The sequence below is a fragment of the Gymnoscopelus microlampas genome, assembly GCF_963454915.1.
Source record: "Gymnoscopelus microlampas genome assembly, chromosome: 5".
NCBI lineage: Eukaryota > Metazoa > Chordata > Actinopteri > Myctophiformes > Myctophidae > Gymnoscopelus > Gymnoscopelus microlampas.
In genome coordinates this window covers 46,902,976-46,927,266 of record NC_139942.1, presented here as the reverse complement: position 1 = coordinate 46,927,266, position 24,291 = coordinate 46,902,976, and the positions used below count along the sequence as shown (strand labels likewise).

General features: G+C 39.8%; 2 protein-coding genes across 2 annotated transcripts; one reads left to right on the top strand and one right to left on the bottom strand.

Moving 5' to 3' along the window:
• Positions 1-1,927: 1,927 nt before the first annotated feature.
• napgb (N-ethylmaleimide-sensitive factor attachment protein, gamma b) lies at positions 1,928-9,324 on the bottom strand. Its single transcript, XM_084057060.1, has 12 exons — positions 9,125-9,324; positions 8,222-8,289; positions 7,048-7,132; positions 6,939-6,956; positions 6,803-6,833; positions 6,597-6,706; positions 6,246-6,312; positions 6,079-6,149; positions 5,661-5,739; positions 5,287-5,366; positions 4,633-4,762; positions 1,928-3,566 (listed from the first exon to the last, which is right to left on the bottom strand). Exons 1-12 carry the CDS (start codon positions 9,178-9,180, stop codon positions 3,432-3,434), a joined length of 930 nt encoding a protein of 309 aa, XP_083913186.1. The 5' UTR covers positions 9,181-9,324; the 3' UTR covers positions 1,928-3,431.
• Positions 9,325-10,990: 1,666 nt separating this feature from the next.
• Positions 10,991-24,164, top strand: rab12 (RAB12, member RAS oncogene family). The gene is made up of 6 exons (XM_084056601.1): positions 10,991-11,411; positions 13,372-13,432; positions 17,671-17,809; positions 19,052-19,141; positions 19,999-20,103; positions 20,282-24,164. The coding sequence occupies exons 1-6, from the start codon at positions 11,180-11,182 to the stop codon at positions 20,387-20,389; spliced, it is 735 nt and encodes a 244-aa protein (XP_083912727.1). The 5' UTR covers positions 10,991-11,179; the 3' UTR covers positions 20,390-24,164.
• The last annotated feature ends 127 nt before the right edge of the window (positions 24,165-24,291 follow it).

The following is a 24,291-nucleotide window of genomic DNA, read 5'->3' as shown; positions in this document are numbered from 1 at the left end:
CTCTATGGAAATCCCCCTTTGGTCCAAACTATGCATTAGAAGACATTGTAGCATGAAAGAAAAAAACGTCATTATTGTCATGAATAATTTTCATTACATGTACATACGATTTTATTGGGAGGGGGTTCGGGTCTTGGAATGAAATGTGAAACTGTACCAGTATATGAAAACGGGGTATGGGATAGAGGTCCGTGTGATCTGAAAATAAAACTTCTGTAATGGTGTCGAGTTTCACATTTAGTCACTGAGACAAAGATGTACTTTTATGATGTGTCTTTTATAGACCATATTCACACGGCGGCCATGTTTCTATGAAGTCAATGAAAGTAGCCACCCCGGGTGGCGGCACTTTCAATGTTAAATTCCAATATGGCCGCCGTGTGAATATGGTCTATTCAGGTAGACCAACTGAGATGAAGAGTCTGAAGTTGCTGATAACAAACATACACTTGTGAAAGCAAAAGACAACCAAGAGTCTCGTGAAAATCTAATCTCGCGGATCTCTGGCTCGCGGACTTCAACGGGCCAGCCTGTGACATCATCACCTATGTTACATCCGAGGGTTATTTTCTTTATGGTTATATTATTGTATGTAGTACTATAAATGGCAGTTCCACTGACTCCTGCTTATCAGCTCAGGGCCTGTGTGGATGTGGGAGGAGACCTGGCTGAGGAGGAGGTGACATCCATCAGATCATGGACCAATCAAGAGGACGCCTGTCATTATAAAGCAGCTGTCAACAGCTGTGCACGTTGGCAGTGTGTAACATGCGATCAGTGCTGTTACATGCTGTCCTACTGAATGTAGCAAAAGTCAATACTCTGGGGACCGAAAGTTTGGTAACCCCTCAGTATCATGTATAACCCTGTCAGTGGCACCCTGTTTTGAATGAGCTTGCTAAAGCAGCATCGAGTAAAAGATAAGAGTTAAGAGTATTATATACGGTACACAACTCTGTTGTGAGTTGAACTCTGTGGTTCTCAACATGTGGGTCGGGACCCCCAGGGGGGTCCCCACATGTTTTTTAGGGGATCCCAGATGACAGTGAAGTGATATTTAAGGACTTCTAAGACCTTTTTAATACAATAAAAAAGACCATTACTGCATAAACAAACTATACTATAAAAACTTGTCAAACATGGGCCAAATTGTCAAATAAAATAAGAAAGCTCACAATGCCTCGCAACGCGAGGCGTTGTGAGCTTGTAGATCAACTATTTTCACAATATTCATCTGTGGAACCGAATCAAACAAAATGTAATGCCTCAACTCCTACATTCAGGTGCTTATCAGGGTGGGGGGTCCCCAGTTCAAATCTGATTATTTTGGGGGGTCACAGCCTGAAAAGGTTGAGAACCACTGATCTATGATATATGACTTCAAATTTGGCCAATAGTTCAGCCTGATCAGAGACCAGAGCCAAATTGACTTCCATTATCAAATGAAAGTTAAATATTTCTAAGATGATAAAACATACAGTATGTGAAAAATGTGTGGAGGTACGTCTATGGCACAAGAAATATGGCACTGATTGGTCCAGTGGTTTAAGTGTGATTTAGCTCCGGCCACACAAGAGACAGACAGACAGACAGACAGACCACCCTCTTCCAGACAGCTCGCCTCTGAGGAGCCAAGCCGTAAAAAGGTAATGTCAAGATTCACTTACTGTTGCTTAAAGGAGTAGTTAACCCAAGAAATTACTTATTTTCTATCAATTACACACCCCATGAAGCCTTGAATTCATTGATTTTTTTTTTTTGACGCATTCTAGAGAATTAGATTTTGGCTCAGGAATGCGACAAAAACAAAAGGATCTCCATCCATGTATTCAAGGCTTTATGGGGTGTTTAATTGATAGAAAATTAACTAACCCTTAGTTTTTCATGTACGTGATCCAAATTCACAGTGAATGAACGACAAGATGAAATGGTTTATTGAGATTTATTTTCACCAATGGCAACATTTATATACAAGTCCAATCTTTGAGCTCACTAACGCACTGATAGGTCACAGTTATTGGGGGGTAAAACATCCAGGAAGGCTGCAGCACCAGCGTGCTTTATGACCATGATAAGGACATCGTTTAACAGGGGGAGATCATTAGAAGACAAAGCAATGGCCTCATCAAAAATAAATAAGGTCTTAAGAAGCCTAGAAGCCACTTTATGTCCTTCAAGGAACATTCTGGTACCAACGACTTTCCAGCTGCACTCAGTCTTCGCAAGGACATGTTTGTCGATTCAGTACATGTTCAATAACTGGACATTAGTCTTATAAAGGATCGCACCGGAAAGAAGCACAACAGCAAGAAATATTGTAAACTTCCCTTTAATACCATTCCCTTTGTGGTCTAATGTATCATTATTAGTTTTTTTGACTGACAACACAAGTGATCTCCCGGTATAAACAAGTTGCTGGCACACTTACAGTATAAGTTCTACACATGGAAAACTAGACACCGTAAGGAAGGAATGTTTTTGGAAATTGTCACCAAATTAAAAGAAAGCAACGACATCTGAAGAAATCAAATCGTAATGGCATGTTCCCTCTTTTTAGGTCATTGTCACTATTATGAGTCTTACTGTGGAAGACAGAATATTGAAAAACCCAGCCATTATTACCAAAGCCTGAATTATGACGCCAGTGTAGCGCAACCACGCATAACTCAGGCTTTAGTACAACTACCTACTGTACAAGTTTCCTCATCCTGTAGAGTATAGTATCTCAAGACTAAATGTAATAAGTGCTGAACACTAGAGTGCTGTAGTGTCTGAATTAGTAGTTTATTAATCAGTGCTATTCATGAGCTTAGTAGATTTCATTTTAATATGTATTTACACCTTCCTTCCATTCCATACGCACATGCACAAACAAAGACAAGAACTGATTTCGCATATTGCATTAGTGACGTTTCTTAACTAGCAAGAACCGTAATACTGAATAAATAATTCCTGTACAAATACACACCTATACATCAATTAATTCAGATAAAGATATATTTATTTTTTCCTTTGCCCAATTTTTGAGATAACGCCAGCAAATCTTGGGATTTTCATCCATAAACAATAAACAGCAGAATTTACAAACGCACATTTTTCACAAATTGACATGAAATAAAAGAACATGTACACACAATATATTTTTGATACATTTCTCAACAATGGAAGTTTTTCATACAGTAGCACTGAGGATTCCACTCAAAACCTGTACACAAATTAAAAAGGCTGTTGCTAGTTAGATTCCGTGCAGAGAGTAATAGTCAACTCTGTTTTGTAATACCTAGATAATTTGGGAATTGGTTTGATGTTGTTTTGGTACAGTAAGGATCACGGGGGACCACTCATAACAGGCCACTCAGTATGTTTTTGTACCTGATATGGACCTACTGATGATGCACAGAGTTACAGCTCCTCTTGTGGCCGACATGTTTTTAACACAACCCTCCTTCACCTTCATAGTCATCCTCTTCCTCTGCAGGGGCGGCGCCCCCTTGTGGAGCAGCAGCAGCCTTCTTCTTCTTGGCACCTCCTCCGGGTACTCTCAGAGAGATGGCCAGCTTAGCGTACTGTTGAGGAAAGGAAGATTCATACAGTAAAAAATATTGTGTACGCAACAAGCCTTTTATTGTATTTCTATTGTGATTGCTGATTTTATTTTAGATTTTACTCTTCAGTTTTGTGTAAAGCACTTTAATGTAACTTGAACTTTAGCGTCCCTATTCTGGGGGGCGCTGCGAGTCACGTTGTGTGCTTGTAGATCTGCTATTTTCAGGCCAAGAGGTTTAGAGGGATTAGGAGGCCTAGTGTAGTAGAGCCCTGCGGGACCCCAGTCAACTAAATATTCATAGGGTTTCAGTGGTTAAGTGCTATATAAATAATCTTTATTTTTATATAGAGGAGATACGTCGTCTCTGTCGGTTGGAAACCTCATACATCCAAAACTGTTACTTTTCAGGATTATTGTAGGAGCCAAGTGTGCACTAGAGTGGGTTATTGATATGTGATTGATGAAGGCACAGCATTGGCACCTAGGTGGTGGGAGTGTCGCTGGGGGTGGCCTCAGTGTCTACAAAGTAGTGGCTCTCACCTGCTCACTCTAAGGCTGATTTGACCATGGAGGTGGGGTGAGCTGGGAGAGCTTTATTTTTGTATTATTGTTAATTGCTCACTGTTTAAGTTATTTGATGCACATATTTATTACAGATTTATGTATTGTAAATTGTAATAATTTGGTGACACCGCACAGTAAACACTTTTAAACTTTAGCATTTGTTTGGAACTGAGTTTTTACATGTTTAATGCGCGTCATACAGTTTTAATTTCTCCCAGGCTTAGCCTGCCGGCTGATCATTTATTGGGAATGAAATCAGCCGCAATAATTATAATTCAAAAGTAGCAAAAGCAGCAGATCTACAAGCTCAAAATGTGTCGCTTCGCGTCGCATTTCAAGCTTGTGGATCTGCTACCTTTGATGCTTTTGTGTGACGCTGTAGTATGATCAAGTAGGGCGTTAATTTACAAAAAGTCAGGATATGGAGCTAGCAGGTTTCTGCCCCGACAGCCAGGACATACAGTACATTATTAGTTTTATGACAAAAATAACAATAACCACAGGCGTCAAATGCCACTCACGTCATTGTCCATGTACTTGAGCAGAGGGGAGTTGCATATGCGATGCACCTTGTCCTCGTCCTGCTCGTCGAACCCCTGCAGCAGCGTCTCCATGGCAACCACATCCTCACTTGTACTGTACCCTGGGAGACTGGAGGAAACGAGGTAGGAGGACTTCCTGTCACCATGCTCATAGTGTTCAGGTTTACACTTCAGATTAAACAGTAATCATCATCATCAGACTTTCCTATCCCTCCCCACATGCAGGTCAGAGTGTACCGCCCGGGATTCGACCCCAGGTGTCCCGCGCGGGAAGACCCAACTTCTTAACCACAAGCTTAGGAGGAGATCTGTGCCTTTTCAATCTTCGAAGTTTTCAGAAAAACTTCATATATTCATTCAAAAATTACAAAAAATGTATGTTACTATATACCGTACATAGCAACAACTACCCCAAAAGGGGTTACCGATTGAAAGGTATAGTTACGTATAGGGGTTCCCGGTCTAAATGGATTAAGCATACCGGTATTTTGATTCTCGTGATAATATCATTAATCGCAATTACTTTTGCCACAATAATCGTGAAATGCACTTTTCACATCGTCCCATCACCATACCACCCTCAGTGCTGCCCAGTGCCCACACCAATGTGAAACATCATGAGAGGACTCGTACCTGTAACCTTCTCTTACACATTTATCTGCAGCCACAAAGTCATTTCTGTGAAGGTGAATCAGCACCTGGGCAGTTGTTTTCTAAAGGATCAGAGCAGAGAACAAAACCTGAGATTAATAATGTTGTGTAAAACTTAAAACCTAAAAAAGTATGTATCTACACAAAGTAAAAAGTTAAAGAAAGACAGAAGAACAATGTAGAATGCCACAGCTTGCGAAGTCACCAGGAGGACATCCTACAATGGTGACAGTTTTTTAACCAGTATCTGTGGAATTGAGTCTTACTTAAAGTTTTCATGGCGTATATAAAATACTGTTTATGTACAGTCATTACAGCATATGCAAGAGTAAGACACAATATTCAAGTTATCTTACCTTGAAACACATAGGATAGTTTTCTATCTCTTTGTACATGTTCTTCTCTTTCTGAATAGCAACTGCTGCATCGTCAAGCCTATTTGGAAAAGATGGGGCTAGCATGAGAATGAGGCAGTCTAATCTAATGTACTCAATGTCAACCGTGCATAAAACCACTAACCCCAAAACAACATGAGAGACCAGATCAGTCCCAAACATTTCTATCAATAAAAATGCTTTTCTTAGATTGAGGTCCCAGACATAAAAATCAAACTGGGGGTCCTTGAAATGACGGTCGAGAATCACTGCAATAGATCATCCACAGAAAAGAACAAAAGTGCCTTGCAGCTACCGGAACTGAGAAACCTATGCAAAATCTTTTTCTTTTGTCGTTGGATGGTGTCACTTTCCCGCTGATCCCGTTTTTGTTGTTTACCTTTTTAACCTGACTAGAAGTCTGGAAGCTTTGCCCAACAGTTCAGCAGCCTGCCGCAGGCGATCTTCATTCTGCACAAAAACAAACAAACAAAAAAACATGGGTGTATTAGATAAACGTGGTCACCACCACAGGTAGTTCAATCTTTGTTTTCAGCTCGATCTTACCTCAAACACACCAGCTGCTTTCTGATACAGGTCCACAGCTTTGTCCAAGTTGATAGGTTCTATGAGTCTACACAAAGACAGATTGTATTTTACAAGATAATCCTTTAACTTTTATCTGCATCACAACTTTCAATTTCAATGAAAGTCTTGTCACTTAAATGGTGGTGCATGTTTTGCCTTGAGCAAGAATTAACATTGAGTAAAGTGAATTATATTTTCCTTTATTGGGCTAGCTGGTGTGTCCAATTGAAATGAAAGGTCAATAAATAAGACACATACTGTACTTCTAGTAAACACTGTCTGGGACTTAAGGCAGCCTGCACAATCTGAACAGCCATGAACAACACCTACTTTCCAGCCCTATCGAGAGCCATCGCTGCAGTGTCCGGTGTCCCATTCTCCATGTACATCATGCAGGCTTTCTCAATTAACTGAATGGCTTCAGGCATCTTCTTTTGTTCCTGTAACAAAACAAATGTAACAGGAGGTCATTTTCGGTCATAATGCCACAGCATTCCAAGTGGATGACACTTACAGTTGTAGGACAATTACCGTACCTTTAACATCATACCAGCTTGTTCAATTGCCCTGAAAAAGAAGACACTTATGTTTAACTGAATACAAAACACCCCAACACCTAAACAAAACAATCTCGGTATTTGATTGATTGTATTTAATTAAAAATAAACTTACTTTGCTGCATGAAAGAGGCTGTGGATAAAGTTAAGGAAACTAAAGACATGGTGACAGAAATGTTATAATAACAGCGTGATAAAAAAAACTAAAGCTGCACAAAGGATACGCCTTATTATCCGTGTGATTGTCTGCTTCTTTCAGATAGGCATCCTTCGCCTGGTCGAACTGTTTGGCATTCTTGAAACACACAGCTGGGAACAGTAAAGACAAAATCAAGATAAGACCAAAAAAAGTAATAGTAATAGAGTGGAGATACATTGTGGTATAACTAGGGTTGGGATCCTTCAGGATTTTAACGATTGTGGTTCCTTAGCGTTTCCTCTAAACGGTCCAATTCCTTAACGGTTCCCATTACCGATTCCTATAGGGGGTTCCAAATGGACCCTACAGGCCTGTAACTCTGAGAGAGTACAAATGGAACCAAATGGGTCCATTTGGTTCCACTTGTACACTCTCAGAGTTATGGTGGTTCATGAAATGTTTAAGTTTGAGAACCACCGGTATTGTAATAGTATAGCAGACGTGAAGTCCACATGATCAGGTCTGACAGTGTGATCAAAAACGGTTCCTGAAACGGTTCCAAATGTGATGGAACCGATTCCAGTTCCTCAATGTTGGATCCGATTCCTCCGGTTCCAGATCCCAACCCAAGGATTACCTCACTCTCTCTCTGAGAGGTAATACCTCTGTACCTCACTGTCTGTGAGGTAATACCACTGTACCTCACTCTCTGTGAGGTAAACACACTGCACCTCACTCTATTGTGAGGTAACACCACTGTACCTCCCTCTCAGTGGTAAAACCACTGCACCTCACTTTCTGTGAGGTAATACCACTGACTGCACCTCACTCTCTGTGAGGTGAGGTAATACCACTGCACCTCACACCTCACTCTGTGAGGTAATAAATCATAAACAAATACATACCACTGCACCTCACTCAATTCAATTCCATTCAATTCACTCTCTGAGTGAATACATCTGCACCTCACTCTGTCCACTCCCATATTTTAATCTGAGGCCAATGCCAGCCAGAGGCTGCATATTAAGTATCAGTTAATATACCACTGCACTCTCTGTGGTCGATCTGTGAGGAACACTATCCACTGTATAACATTGCTGACAGTTGTTGTTTATGTCACAAAGCCTTTTAATCAAGACTAAAAATAATAATAATACAACTAAAGTCTATAAATAAAAGTCTGACATAACTCTTACACTGCTGTAGATGTTTAGTAACACAGTATATATCCATGTCAATGGTGGATCATATCTGCTTACCTGCTTTGCCATACTCCGATGCAGCACTGTCATAGTCTGGCTTCCACTTTGTGAGACTGGTTTTCAGGCTACAAAATCAATAATGACAAACAGTAAATATATACAAACCAATTAATACACAATCCACTTCCACATATACAGTATTTACAACTGAGGCCAACGACTGTCTATTATACAGTAATATACACACATGTACATCACAAGAAAGGCTGGCTTCATGAAGCTATATGTATGTATGGCTAACAGCTCCAGTTGTAGCTAGTAGTAGAACTTCTACATTAGACCTGTAGGCTACACAAAATCAATAATAATGAATTGCATTTTCAAACAGTAAATAAATATGAACCAATTAATACACAATCCATTTCCATATACAGTATCTATTTACAACTGAGGCCAATGATGACTGTCTATTATTAACACTGCTGTTCAACACAGCAATACACACATGTACATGATGTACATGTTGTGATGTACAGTACATCACAATAAAGGCTGGCTTTATGAAGCTATAACGTACCTCGCATATCATCAAAACAGCACTTCTATGGCGTATGTATGGCTAACAGCTCCAGATCTAGCTAGTAATACAACATCTACATTTATAGGCCTGGACCATAGCCTGTACGTACACAGCACTGTATGGATCCTAACAGTTGTAGCTATAAGAGCATATGGCCCGTATGTATTATGGATCTAGCCTTGGATCAAGACTATCATAGATGTATTTTATCGATTTTGATATTGATTTTTTGATATCTATGATATCCAAATATCAAAATTGATCAAATACATCTATGATGGTCTTGATCCAAGGCTAGGCTAGGTACATATGGATCCTAAACAGTTGTAGCCAGTAGAACATCTCGTATTTTCCAGAGGTTGGTTTGTCATCATTCATACCATTTCTCAGCTTTAGCGATGTGCTCATGCGCCTCGTTGATCTTCTGTGCAGCCATGCTGTGTCCTTGTGATGTGGATTTATTTTAGGGGTTAGTAATGTATATTTCTTCAGATTGTGGTCACAATATAAGCAGCTAGAATAGATGCTGTTGGTTTGTTATCGTCGATGTTGTGGTGGATTACAGGAGATCACAGGTCCTTCCTCCTCCTGCTCGGCCTGTACGTCATTGATCCTAGGAGGTAGGGCTACGGGTGCCGCACAGCACAGCACAGGAGGACGCATAGCCCTGAAACATGACAGTCATCATATTATATGACAGTCATGGATGAACTTCAACATAGTGTTTGCACTTTCTCCCTTTTTAGTCTGTACACCGACTTAAATGTTCAAATTTCAAATATAAAGTTCTTACTTTATGGCCACAAATGTTTCAATTATGTACGGGTCCTTAGAAGTACCCGGGTTTTCAGTATTGTTCAATAAAAAGCATTTTAATTCGATTGATTGCCATTTTTTCCGTATGCCTTCAACTAAGCGATCGTGTCGGTTGGGAGGTGTATTGCACTGTGATACATTATAACTCTAAGAAAAAATGGCCACCAATCGGATTGAAATGCTTTTTATTGAACAATACGGAATATTCAGATACTTCTAAGGAGTCGTAAATAATTGTAACATCCATGGCCATGGGGTAAGAACTTTATATTTGAAATTTGAACGTTTATGTAGATGTACAGACCCAAAAAAAAGAAAATGCAAACACCAGGTTGAAGTTCATCCATGACGGTCGACCGTCGTGCGATCCATGGCTAGAGGACGCAATGCGCACCTGCCTGCAACACCCAAATAAATAAAAGTTATGATTTATAGAAGTCTATATATTGATTTATTTCCTTTAAAACATTTTTTAATTTAATTGTTATTATTTCAAATATAACAATTATTATATTAATTGTAGTAGTTATTATTATTAATATTATTATTATCATGATTTGTATTATTATTATTATTATCATCATCGTTAATTAATCATTGTATATTGTTATTCCTTATAATATATGATTGTATTGTATTGTATTGTATTTATGTATTTATTTATATAGATTATTATTACAATTATAATGTATTATTTCATCATATATTATATGACAGTCTTGGATTACCTTCAAAATTGTGTTTACACTTTCTCTCTTTTTGGTTTGTACATCTACTTGAAGGTTCAAATTTAAAATATAAAGTGCTTACTCTATGGCCACAAATGTTAAATTTATGTCCGTGCCCTCAAAAGTACCCGTATGTTCTGTATTGTTCAATAAAAAGCATTTTAATCCAAACGGTGGTCATTTTCTCATAGTTATAATATATCAGAGTGCACTACACCTTCCAACCGACTGGATCGCGTAGTTGAAAGTATACGGAGAAAATGGCCAACAGTCGGATTGAAATGCTTTTTATTGAACAATATAGAGGATAAGGGTACTTATGGGGAACCGTACATAATTTTAACATTTGTGGTCATAAGGTAAGTACTTTATATTTGAAATTTGAACGTTTGTGTAGACAAAGAAATAAATAAAGTGCAAGCACTATTTTAAAGATCATCCAAGACGACCATGACAGATGACCGTCTTGTGATACAAGGCTAATGTAGTTTATAGTATATTTCCTCGTTAACTTTGAAATGTTTATTTACGCACATCATCAGCAATAGCCGCAATCAGCAAAAATCCACTTTGTGAACGAATCATATAGTTATGATATGTCGGGTACGAATAGTAGAAATTATTACCAATTTAATCGGAATGCGACGGAAGCGGAAGTGCGGGGAGGTGGTGGTGTGTTGGGTGACGTCACTGGTGCCTGGGTCTAATGGCAGAACAACAACTCTATGGGAGCGACAACAAAACTTTGACCAAACTTCAGCAACAAACCACTGGAACAACAAACAAACACACCTTTAAAACACTCCACTCCTCTAACAACAACGATACTTTGACGTTTTAGCTGTTCGTTGTTGTGCTTACACACAAATGTGGAATTAAATTAAACACTGAATGGATCCCAGATATGACATACCGCGGAGGGCCGGTGGTGTGGGTGTCAGCGGGGGCTCCGCCAGCTCTTCCCCCGCTCTGGGCGCCTCCTCCCGCCGCAGGAAGATGCCTCCCCGGCCCGCTGACTACAAGCTGCAGATCATCATCATCGGGTCCCGCGGCGTGGGGAAGACCAGCCTCATGGAGAGGTTCACGGACGACACCTTCTGTGAAGCCTGCAAGTCCACCGTAGGTTAGTAAAGCATGCACCGAGGGGACATATTTTTTGTATTATTGTGTTTTGGTCTTGTGTTTATTTGTCAATTATTTGTTATCCACTTACTTAAGCCCTCAAGGGTCTTCAACGTTTTTCAGACCAAGGACCCCTTAGCTGAGAGAGAGATGAAGCAGGGACCACCACAAACTTTTTCAGAGATTCCCTAATAGTTTCATTGTTTGACAGCACGATCATCAGTGTATTTTTGGATTCATGTTAATGTGTATTTTCAGACATTTAACCACTTAAACCTTAAATACCTAGTAAACTTAACCTTTCACTCTGTACTTGGTCTGCTCTTTTCCCCTCTACACCAAACCTCTTTGCCGAAAATAGCCGATCTACAAGTTATAAGCTGTAGATCTGCTATTTTTGGCTAATGTTCCCCTCAGAAAAGGGATGCTTGGGTAAGTGGTTAATGTAACTGTGTGTGTGTGTGTGTGTGTGTGTGTGTGTGTGTGTGTGTGTGTGTGTGTGTGTGTGTGTTCCTATCACACATATTTGGCGGACCCCCTCCTCCCTTGGGGTCCTGGACCCCCTGTTGAAGACCCCATATTAGTAAAACGGGGACCTGTGCTCTTTCCCCCTAATCTCTTACCCGAAAATAGTTGATGTGTGAGCTTGTAGATCTGCTATTTTTGGCGAATGCCCCCCCCCCCCCAGAATAGGGATGCTAGGGTTCAAGTGGTTCAAGTAACTGTGTGTGTGTGTGTGTGTGTGTGTGTGTGTGTGTGTGTGTGTGTGTGTGTGTGTAAAAGGAGCATTTGTCACATTTGTCTCCTCTCAGAGTTCTTTTGTTTTTTACATTCTTTATTTTCTTTCTTTTCCTTTTTAATATTCAAACACAGATCAAGTTATTTGTGATATGGTGGTGCTGCTCTTGTGTGCTTTGTTGTTGTTGTTTACAAGTTTCTAGTTAGTTATTTTGATTCCCATAGACAGGGATCTAAGGTCCTGCTGTAACCTGGATCTAAACAGTAATTAGGTATATATGGCCTAAAATAAGGCCTATGTTTTATTTAATTTAAACTGAACGTACTCCTTCACAGCTTTTGCCCCGCTTCTATTTTCTATTCCCACATGTCAATCGTCCCACTTACTAATTATCATCTTTTATTGAGGATAATGAGGTTGAACTGATTTATGACTTGAATAGTCCCTGTAAGTTTAACATACATGCTGGACATGACCAGGGTGGCCAGATTTTGTGAGAGAAATAAGCAACTAAGTCCACGAATACAAGCCCAAAAGAAGCGACTAATAGGCCACATGAGCATCGGATATTTAAAAAATAGCCGATCTACCAGCTCACTAAACGTCGTGATGCGACGCATTGTGAGCTTGTATGTAGATCTACTATTTTCAAACAAATTCTTGAAAAAAAGTTCAACTTTTTGAAACACTTTAACAACACCAATCTGGTACGGGGGTCACAAAATACTTTTAGGTGGGGCCGTCCGTGGACAAATTCATATTACTTTGGGGGTCCTTGACATGAAAATGTTTGAGAACCACTGGTTTAAACAACATTAGGAAACACGGCCCAAATAAATGTAAAATACATTTTAAAATAAATGTACAAGCGACTTAACAGAAAAACAAGCCCAAAGTCGCTTCTTATAAGCGGACATGGCAACGCGGGACGTGACCTGCTTGTGTAGCGGGTATATAGAGTACATCAACAGCTAGCACAGCAGCTTGCTATAGCCCCCATTCCAAAAATAGTCACACATCCCTCACACAAACACAGGCAGCAGCTGATATGGCAGACCTCCATTTTATGCCCTGTCATCTGTGTATCACAGGTCTCAGGTTATTTGAGCTGATTTTTGAGCGCAGTGTGTGTGTCGTTAGCGTGTTTGTGACTTTTGATGACACACAAGCCACAGAGGGCATTCAATTACGCAATATCCTCTACTACTTGTTTCCCCCGCAGGAGTCGACTTCAAAATCAAGACGGTTGAGCTGAGAGGGAAGAAGATCAGACTGCAGATATGGTGAGGGATCTTCTGAACTAAAGACAACGGCCCTGTTAAAGCGCAATGACACTTTGGTAGAGGTTTGAGTTGTGTAGTTCTCTTGTCATCCGATTGGTGAGATATCGTGCTCCGTAACTCCATTGATGGGCATTGAACCTTAACCTCCCAGTATCAGGATGGAGACACTTAAGTAACCACAAGGCCACTTTTCCCAAGCAATTAGACTTTTGAACTCCAATCTCCCTTCTAGATAGTATATGAACTTGGGAGGTATGCATTCCTATGCATTAGACGAGATGAACTCTATAGATGAATATCATTCCATTTTTATACTGTTTTTATCTGGTTATGCTTGTATTTTATGACATGAATTATTCTAGTTTTTAGGATTTATTTATTTAGATTGATAGTATTGAATTATAGTAGTGAGTATTTATTTTGCTGTCTTTAACTAGGAGAAACATAATTTAGTTTCTTTTTCCAAAGCTGCTTGCAGACAGATGGAAAAGAAATGACAAATAAAGCAATCTTGAATCTGAGCTGGTGTCCAGGTACCATATACCAAATGGTTTTCAAAACATTGTGCCCACGGTGTCACACCAAAGGGTCAGAATCTCAAGTCACGCCGTTCATATCCGTGAAAAAATAGCCTCTGTAACGTGTGTTAACACTCTCGTTTTTAATTTACTAATGGCAAATAAAAAGTTTAAAATTAATATTATTTTTAGAATAAAGAATCGACCTCTGTATTGGGAAATTAGTTCTCACAAAATACTGACATAGTAGAAAATAAATAGTAACTTTTTGTGTAGTTGTTTTTATGCAATAATAATGTGTGGTTGCCTCAATACCCCAAGGCACACCTGGACTCACGGCACACCGTTTGTGAACTACTGCCATATACCATGCACCAATGTTCTATTAGTGCTACTGCTGCTAACACAGTAAAATCATTTCTCTGCAATGCAAAATCCCAAATGATTAAACAGTGATAATCGCAATTACTTTGCATAATCTTCATAATCATTACTATGTTGCGAAAGGTTCATACATTCTGAAACATTATCAGAAGCTCTACAAGCTGCTTGTAGATTGGTTATTTCCACTATTTTGGAACAAATGTTGAGTATAAAATATTAAATATGGCGTATTTTGGCCATAATACATTATTTATTTTGATTATTGGTGTTGGTCATTGTCAGACATTTCTTTCTATATTTAAGTTTTTGTCATATCTGCCCCATGCAACTTTAGTTTACAAGGCCTGAAAGCCACACAATTAATCGTCAAGTAAAATGTCATAATTGTGACAGACAGTCCTACACTTTTAAGATTATCTCCATCATAAATAGACCTTTCTGACCGTTCTCATACTTACATGCCACAACTAACACTTCAGAACGCATGTGTGAGTGAGTGAGTGTGTTGAGAGATTTTGGCAGTGCCGGGCTAAAACGCTGTTGATTAAAGTTCTCAGTCGCCACCACTGATTTCAGTCATTTGGATTCCATAGAAGCCAGCATGTCTTCTATGGAAGCATGTTGTACAGTGAAAATAACCCATCTACAAGCTCACAAGCTTGTAGATGGGTTATTTTCGGTTATTGGTATTTCGGTTATTGGTTATTTTAAGATGAGAAGACTAAGCAATAGAATTAGAATGGAAGAGTAGCAATAGAATACACGTTTAGAAGCATCCCCCATAAAACATGAAGGGTCTCAGATATTTCATAAAAGCAAAAGGTTAAAGCCTCGATTTGTGATTTCTTCAACATCTAAAACATCACAAGTTTACATATTGAATTTGTGCTAATTGTTTAGGAAACGCCGCTAGTGTGATGTCTGGCGCGGTTCCATGGGACTTTTCCTAACAAAAGGTTTCAGTCGTGAGATTTTATTTGGCTTTATTCCACAGTATCTTCAGTACAGGGCTTCAGTACAGGGCTGCATGATAATAATCCTGATCAATTTGCTGCATGCATTATTGTGACGATTATTGATCCTGGTTGTAAACCTCAATGATCAGGGGAACACATGTAGATCATTATACACAGCAGGCTTTCTCTAATTCAAATGAAAAGATTTCAGCTTCCCCAATATTCCAGTATTGTTATAAATACTGTAAAATCATCTTACTAACTCTACTATATGACTTTTTTTCCCAAGAGTTTAGAGCTCTAATCCATCATGCTTTTCAAACACATTGTAACTATTTTGTCCTTTTCACTAACATCCACCCCTCAATGTCCACTCCTACCTCCCTCCTGTCCTGTCTTACACCTGCTCCTCACTCCATCCTCAACATATCAGGATATCGTCTCTGTCGGGTGGAAGCCTCATACAGTATGTCCAAAGCTGTTACTTTTCCGGATAAAAAGTATCAAAAGTAGCAGATCTACAAGTCGCTTTGCGCAGCGTTGCGAGCTTGTGGATCTGCTACACAAAAAGTTAGAACACAGAGATAGGAGGTTTCTGCCCGACAGAGACGATATGCGTGCTGAATGTGTCTTGTGTCTCATGTTGAACCTCATGCTAACATGAAGCTGTGCAGCTGCACCTCCACACCTCCTATGGTTCCATCCATCCATCACTGCCTGCCCTGCCCTAACCCTTCCACTGACCATGTGACGCTGCTTCTGCCTTCTCTGCTGACTGTGACTCACGGGGGGGAAGGGGACAGGCAGGCTAGCAGGCTGCTGAAGGTACAGTAACAGTACATGGTCACTCTCACCAACTGAATGACATTGCTACTAACCACCCCCACACTCTGATGGTGACCAGTGGCTGAATCATAGCACCTCACGGATCGACACATTTGGAGAAATAAAATTAAACAAAAATACAATACCATCAAAATTAATCAGATGTTGATTTATAGTTAGAAAATATAAACATAAATGGTATCTCACATGAAGAGTGATTCAGGAATTTTAAATAACTACTTGTGTAAAAACAAATATCTTATCAAAATGTCATCAGTTTTCTGGTATTCTTTATTTTCAAACAAAATTGACATTGAGACCTTTTATCAATGATTCAACTTTCCTCTTTGTTTGTTGTTTGACCTCAAGATCATTGATTTCATGCTCAATTTATATTGTAACCTGGGCCTTCTTGAGACTCGGCTTTAATTGATGACGTGAATGTGGATCACACATTAAATCCAATTAAAAAGAAAATTTGAAAAATATATGCATAAATCCAATCAACCTCTTTAGGTCTTTTTGACAACATGTTAGTGATTGTGTATTATTGACATATTTCAAACAAATTAATAAAATGCTGTGAAAGAGAAGTATTGGAGGACACTCAGGACAGAGATTTTATCATGAAAATATTGCAGTCTTTTACTTGCACAGTAGCCTAACATATTTAATTTATAAGGAGATCTGTGTGCTCCCAATGCATTCCTCATTCAGGCCATTGTCCTAAAGCTGAAATCCATAACTTTCATGTCCTGCCCAAGAATTTAACCTTGTGTGGGTGCCTGAATTTCTACTGCTGAGACAGAGGCCTGTTAAGGCAGAGGCTATATTGTGCTTTGAGCTTCATGCAATACTTATAGTCAACCAGTAGAGGTCCTACCCTACCACAGGATCAAAAAGGTTGAAGCCCCCCTTTGAGTGGAGTGTTGTGTTGTTGCTTTTGTGTGTGTGTGTTTGTGTGTGTGTCACACTGGGAAGTGGGAACCCACCAAAAAGCGTTGCTTACACGCTTTTATTTTGCACGAAGGATTGCACGCAACTGTTCTCGCCAAACCTGGCCACAGCAGAACTTCTGGTCAATGCATTTCAATGAGAATGCGCACGCCATGAGCGGAAATAAAATCCAGTGAGAACAGCTGCATTCGCTAACATGGAGCGGAAGAAAATCAGTATCCCTGCGCTTATGCTTGCGCGCCGCCTGGTGGGTTCCTGGTGTCAGTAACTCAGTGTTATGTTGGTGATAGTATGTGCGTCAGTAACTCAGTGTTGTGTTAGTGGTAGTGTGTGTCTCAGTAACATTGTTGTGGTGGTTGTGTGTGTGTGTGTGTCAGTAACAGTGTTGTGGTGGTTGTGTGTGTGTGTGTCAGTAACTCAGTGTTGTGGTAGTGTGTGTGTGTTAGTGGTAGAGTGTGTGTGTGTGTGTGTGTGTGTGTCAGTAACAGTGTTGTGATGGTAGTGTGTGTCAGTAACTCGGTGTTGTGTTGGTGGTTGTGTGTGTCAGTAACAGTGGTGTGTGTGTGTGTGTGTGTGTGTGTGTGTGTGTTGTTTCCAGGGACACGGCGGGACAGGAGAGGTTCAATAGCATCACGTCGGCGTACTACCGAGGGGCCAAGGGTATAGTACTGGTGTATGACATCACCAAGCAGGAGACCTTCGACGACCTTCCTAAATGGATGAAGATGATAGATAAGGTGAATGGTGATACGTTTAATTAGCAGATTAATATTCTTACCATATCGTTGCTGTCAGGCAGAAACATCTTATTGCCATATTCTGCATTTTTTTGTTTTTTTGTAAATTAACGCCCTACTTGATCACAGTACAGCGTCACACAAAAGCATTGAAAGTAGCAGATCCACAAGCGATGCATTTTGAGCTTGTAGATCTATACTGATCACTACTGAAGAAAGTAAAAATACCTCAACATTTTACTTAAGTAGTAAGTACAGTACTTGAGTACATGTACACCACTGACATCTTGCATGTTTTATTTTTGGAGTGTTACTGTTTTCCACTCTTGGGTGGTTAGTTTTTAATTAGTTTGTGTCTGCTGTCAACCCCTCAAAACATACTCAAGACGTACAATTACATTTTTGAAATATTTCAGTGATGCCTAAATGTAATAACTAAGTGAGTAAAGGCTAATAATAGAACAGCTAGAACAGTTAAGTAAGTTCAGATAATGTCATCACTTTACTGTAATGCAACAAACCAGGAAACACAACACTAATGCCGTAATATTACAATATCCACAATCTCATATGATATCTAGTGTCATATCATGATATGGATATAATATCGATATATTTATTTCCCCACCATCTTCCAAAGTTAATGCTATTCTAGTGAGGTGTTACTTTGTGGGTTTACAGTGAGTCTAGTCCGAAAATAAGTTATTAAAGCAAGTACATTCACCTGAATGGACATCCCAATGTGTTTTGCATGTTAATAAAAGTTTTGAGTTTCCACCATTAACGAAACTGTGATACTGCAACATCATATTATAGCACTGCCTGAGGTGCTGAATTATTGTACGGATTGGTGGTTTGCTTTTACCTCTATTATACATTTACATTTTTATGTCATTGCAGATGGTGTTGAAATTACTTTTGCAGAAAAAAATGACCCAAAACACAATTTTCAGTGTCTCAGTGTCCCATTTAAGACGAATTGTCTTGGCAGAACCATTTTGTCAGCATGTGAGAAACGAGATCAGTTGCAAGTAATTGCCGTGTGCCGTTTCCCAAGGTTAATACACTCTTGGGAATCGGCACACAATGAAATTCTTGAGTCTTAATTTAACACTGAGTGTGGAATAATTTACCCTTACGGTTCCGTCTTTTACAGTTTCAGAGTTAAACAAAGGCTCAGGATTTCAGTGTGTAGGTGTTATAAGATTAACCTGTTTTTCTCCTGTGTTTGTTTTGTGTCAGTATGCGTCAGAGGAGGCAGAGCTGCTCCTGGTAGGAAACAAGTTGGACTGTGAATCCGACCGCATCATTGGTCGACAACAAGCGGAGAGGGTAGGTTCAACTAAATCCTCAGTGGATTTTACTGTGTGTACATTTAAGTTAATTGATTTTTGCAGGCAAGAAAATGTTGAAAGAAAAAACTCCCGCACACTGTCATTGAATGCAAGAAAAAAAGTTTAATGGGAATCTCTCTATTCTTTTCTTACATTTGAAGAGTGTGTGGGAGTTTTTTCTTTCAGTACGTTGGGGCCCTCGTCTGGTCTTCTCCTATGCACCTGTCGCCTTTGTAGGTGTGCAAAAGACCTGCCTTTTAGTCAAGAAAATATAAAATTACGTAACAAAAGCAATTAATAAATAAATCTACTACTTTGCATGCATATAAAAAAAACATTGTATTCCCCACTGAATGTCTTAGTTTTGTAGCATCTCTTGTGGTGCAGTTGGGTACTTGTTTACTAAAATATTTAGAACAATTGCTATTTACATTTGGCCAAAGGAGACCATTTTTACTGTAAAGATAGATCTGTCCAGTTAACATGTTACTACTTGCTGTCCTCTAGTGGTGCGAAATGACTTAAAACAAGACAAGCTAAGGATGTAACAGACCAGGAAAAACACCTAATGAAGAATGAAACTTTAACCAATAGCATAGGAATATAAGCAAATCTGAAGTATTGTCCTTACTTAAGGTTCAGTTGTACATTTCATAAGGACCAGTCTGACATCGCTGATGCCCAGTCTAAAGAAACTGAGTTACTCTTAACAAAACACTGTCTCATCAAAATAATATCAAATGAAAACTTAAGTAAGAATTGACACAAATAGTTAATTGAGATTGTGTCATACACAGAGAATCTTAGAACAACCTATAGTTAAATATAGCTTAATTTGTCCATTTTCTTTGACAGTTTGCCTCTCGGATAAGCGGCATGCGCTTCTGTGAGTCTAGTGCCAAGGACAACTTCAACGTGGACGAGATCTTCTTGAAGCTCGTGGACGACATTCTTGCCAAGGTTGGTTTCTGGAAAAAGTGCCGTCATCCGATGAAAACCGTAATGCACACCCAAAATAAGAAAACTCTGTAGCACTGGGTTTTCTTTGGTGGTAAAACTCGTGAATAAAGCAGTAGCACCAGCTGCCGTGTTAACAAAGTCTTTTCCCCGCCTTTGTCCTCTGTTCCTGATGCAACAGATGCCTCTGGAAATCCCCAGCAATGAGCTCTCCAACAGCATCCTGTCTCTGCAGCCGGATGCGGAAGTGCCTCCGGAGTTGCCGCCTCCCCGCATGCGCTGCTGCTGAGACACAGAGGAGACCCCCCCCCCCCTTACCCCCCAGAACCCCTTCCCAGAGGTCCCCTCCCCAACCAGCCTTATTTCGCCTGCACATATGCAGTGACCCATTCTGGCCATGAGGGGGCAGCACAAAGCAGCAGTACAGAAACGGAGGAGTTGATGGCTGTTGCAGACTCTGCGACTATACACACACACACACACACACACACACACACACACACACACACACACACACACACACACACACACACACACACACACACACGGTCCTCTCAAAAAATGTGTTGCTGTACACTATGACATGTTAAGAATACACACACTAATACCTTGTGAACCACTCACTCCCTACCACCCATCTGTCCACACTCGCCCCAGACTACCTCATTTCCAGGACAGTTAGGCTGTGTGTACACTGGGAACCTCTCTTTGCAGCGGTGGTTTGTTCCCGTTAAGTCAAGTACGGTTCTTGCAGTTGCGTGTTTTCCAAAGGGTGCTGGAAGCTTGTGTTTGTTTTCAGCGCTTTTATCAGCACTAAGCCCTGGTAGGTAGTTTCAACACATTTTCACTCTTAACAAAGGAGTGGCAGGTTTTTAATACCGCTTTCCATAGCCACCAACGACACTAGCCGGCCACAACTGACGCGGCAAACGTTTAGCACCGCTACTAGCAAAAAAATAAAAAAGAGATGACCGGTGGACACAGGGGCTTATGCTAGCTGTGCCTTGCAGGTGCCTTTATAAATAGAGTTCCCTCTGGTATCCGCTGCACATCGTCTGAAAGAGGGGTACTGTAATATTGAGTGTGGTGACGGGGTGAGAAATTGACACCAGACACCAGCCAAATGCAGGTAGATTTAGCTTGTGACTACTGGCTAGTAGTACGTTTGTCTATTCTACAAGCCACTTCGGCAGGTAACTTGACCATTATTTGGAGGTACTACTCTATCCTAAATGTCTCTTTGGCTCGTGATTTAGTGACAGTAGCTGGTTGAATTCCGAGGGCTACCGGCCACTGTGGCTACTGGACAGAAAGGATTTATTCTGTCCTATAGGAGTACGGCTATTCATATGGTCTTCCATGCTTTTGTTTTGATGGTAATCGTTGCACAAACTGTACACTAAGTTCGATACAGTACGTTCTGTGATAATCTGTATCACACATATCCTCAGTTAGTTTAATTTGAAAGTTGTGTGTAGAAACGGTAGGTTTGTATAAATGCTACTAGGTATTATTACCCAAGTGGCTGGGTTAAATTGGAAGGAGGAACAGAACAGCACATATTTGTAAATGAACTTATGTAAATATAGCTACGAATTTGGCATTGACTGGACTCTTGATTTGAAAAGCTGCAGGATAACAAAGTGTGTGCGCACCCATGGCCACAAACAAGCGGCTTTTGGGGTTGTTGTCATACCAGTTTGTGTCCTTATCGCCTTAAAAGTGTTTTGTGGCTGGAATGGCTCATGTTACATTTGTACCAATTGTAATGTTTTGCACTACAATCCTTGAGAGCTAGTAGCTGACATGCTGAACTGTGGGGAGGCAGTGTAATAAGAAGTACATTACTGAGTAGAAGTAATAGTAGTAGTAGCAGAAGTATAGCACTAATAGATCAGTGTTGTTTCAGTGAATCCTCTCAGAACCCATATGAATCCCATTCCCTCTTGCTAAAATGAATGGATACAGAACCCAAATAGACATGGGTATTGTAGTCTATGGAAATGATGGTATTGTCATTGATTCTGTTCATGTGGGGGTATTTCTCCACATGCAGTATTACATTTCTAGAGAGTTAAGGGACATTAAGAAACTAGTGTATTTTCTTTATCTCTCTCTCTCTCATACATGTATATGACCTCTTTATATGCTAGGCCTTTCTTTGCCGCTCTTACAGTGTCTTTGTTTCTCTCTTCCTCTCCCTGTGTACGGTATGTACAGTACAGTACACCGGGTTCTTGCCTTTGCTTTGAGTTTCCTAACTAATCTTGTCAGTGTTTTGTATTGATTTTTTGTTATTTTTGTCATCTGACTGCAGATACCACTTACAGTATGCATATAGAGAGAGTCCTGCTCGAGGAAAGGTTTGAAGTGCAAGAAGGAATAGATGAAGTCCTGATTTGGTTAATTAACAAATTAAGCCTTATATAGCTACTTAATCGTAGGACAAATAGTGAAAATAGCAGATCTACAAGCTCACAACATGCCGCCTCGACGCATTGTTAGCTTGTAGATCTGCTTTTTGTGGTGTTGTGGGAGGATTTGGAACGTTCAAGAATTTGACAGATTTAGAAAATCTTTGAAAATGTGCCCAAAATAGGGACACCAGGGTTAATGTGGTTAAGGTTGGTTGGCTTGGAATGTCAAATTGATTTCCCAAGAGTGGTGCCTTTGATAGACTAATGCAGAAACCTGTTGGTTGAAATCTGCGTCGAAGGGCAAAATCTAAATGTGTGGCTAGGTTTAGGGGCTTGTTTTATCACCTTCTTTTCTAGTATGTTTTGGACCAGTGAGGAAGTCCCAGATCTTGCACATTTTTCATACATAACAGGCTATGCATGTTGATGCAGAGATTAATGATTAAAAGCCAAGCTATAAGAAGCATCAAACGCAAAAATGAGGTGGTGTCTATCTACCGGTATTGGTTATTATCTTTGTAATTTATGCAAGTTAATAAACATTGTTTTGTTTGCCAAGAAATGCTGTATCCTGATGACTGCCATTAAGCTATAGTATCAACGAAGTCACAAGAGGGTTTTCCTTACAGCATGAGTAATCTCAACATCACTGAATACATAATGTTACACATCTGAGTCCTAGCAATATGTTGTGGTATTATTAATGCAAGATAAGGATTGTAGTGATGTGATTGATTGTGTTTGTGTTCTGACTGACACGTTCAGTCAATTAGTAATAATAAGCCCAACTTACACTCAGTCAAACAACAAAGTCGTAGGCTGAAAATAGCAGATCTACGCGCTGTGAGCTTGTAGATGAGCTATTTTAGGTGTGACTCCGTAGTACGACGAAGTGAAAATCGGCTAATAGTCTGTGTCTGACGGTGAGAAGGGAAGGAAACGAAAGCGCCCCTAATTACATTAATTCAATTTACTCAATTTGCCAAGTAGATTTGTGCAGCATCCTGCATGATTTCCTGTTTTTTTGTTTATTTGCGGGTCCTGTGTGCAAAAGCAAAGTTTCTCGTGGTATTAGGTGACACGTAGTGTTTTGGGACTGTTGCAAATAATTGGCACATTAATCAAATTAAGTTTCATTCCAAAATCCCTTTGCTCTGAAAAACAATTACTGGTATGGAAGTGTAACTTACCATATGGGTTGTTATTGCCATGAATCATTAACATACATAAGACAGTTGCTTTGAAGCTTGCCGTAATTTTTTATGATATAAACCAGTCCATCATACGGACCTAAAAGTCGTTTTGAATTGAATTGTTTAAATATTGAATAAAGACCATGACACTTTCCCCACAAAAGCTGTACAGTAGATGTGTTATGGAATGAAACTTCTTGAAATGTCCTCCAACTTAGCAATATATTTGGCACTGACTTTGCCTTACACATACTCTGTTTTAAATAAACTCTTTACAATTAACGAGCATCCTTTATGATGGAAGTCTGTACTTTGTATTAAAAAACCTGTTTCCGTTCTTTGAAAGCAGTTTTAAGGCATGATGTTTTAAGGCAGATTTGTGGTATTTATAACTTGTGGCATTCTTAAACTAATGAAGTGCAAATAAATATATATATTTATTACCCAAAGTAAATGACTCGAGTCGTTTTTACTGTGAAAGTGACACACACACACACACACACACACACACACACACACACACAGCTCAGTTTGGGTTGATTGGGAAACAGGGATTTGAGTGAAATAGTTTGGTGCACTGA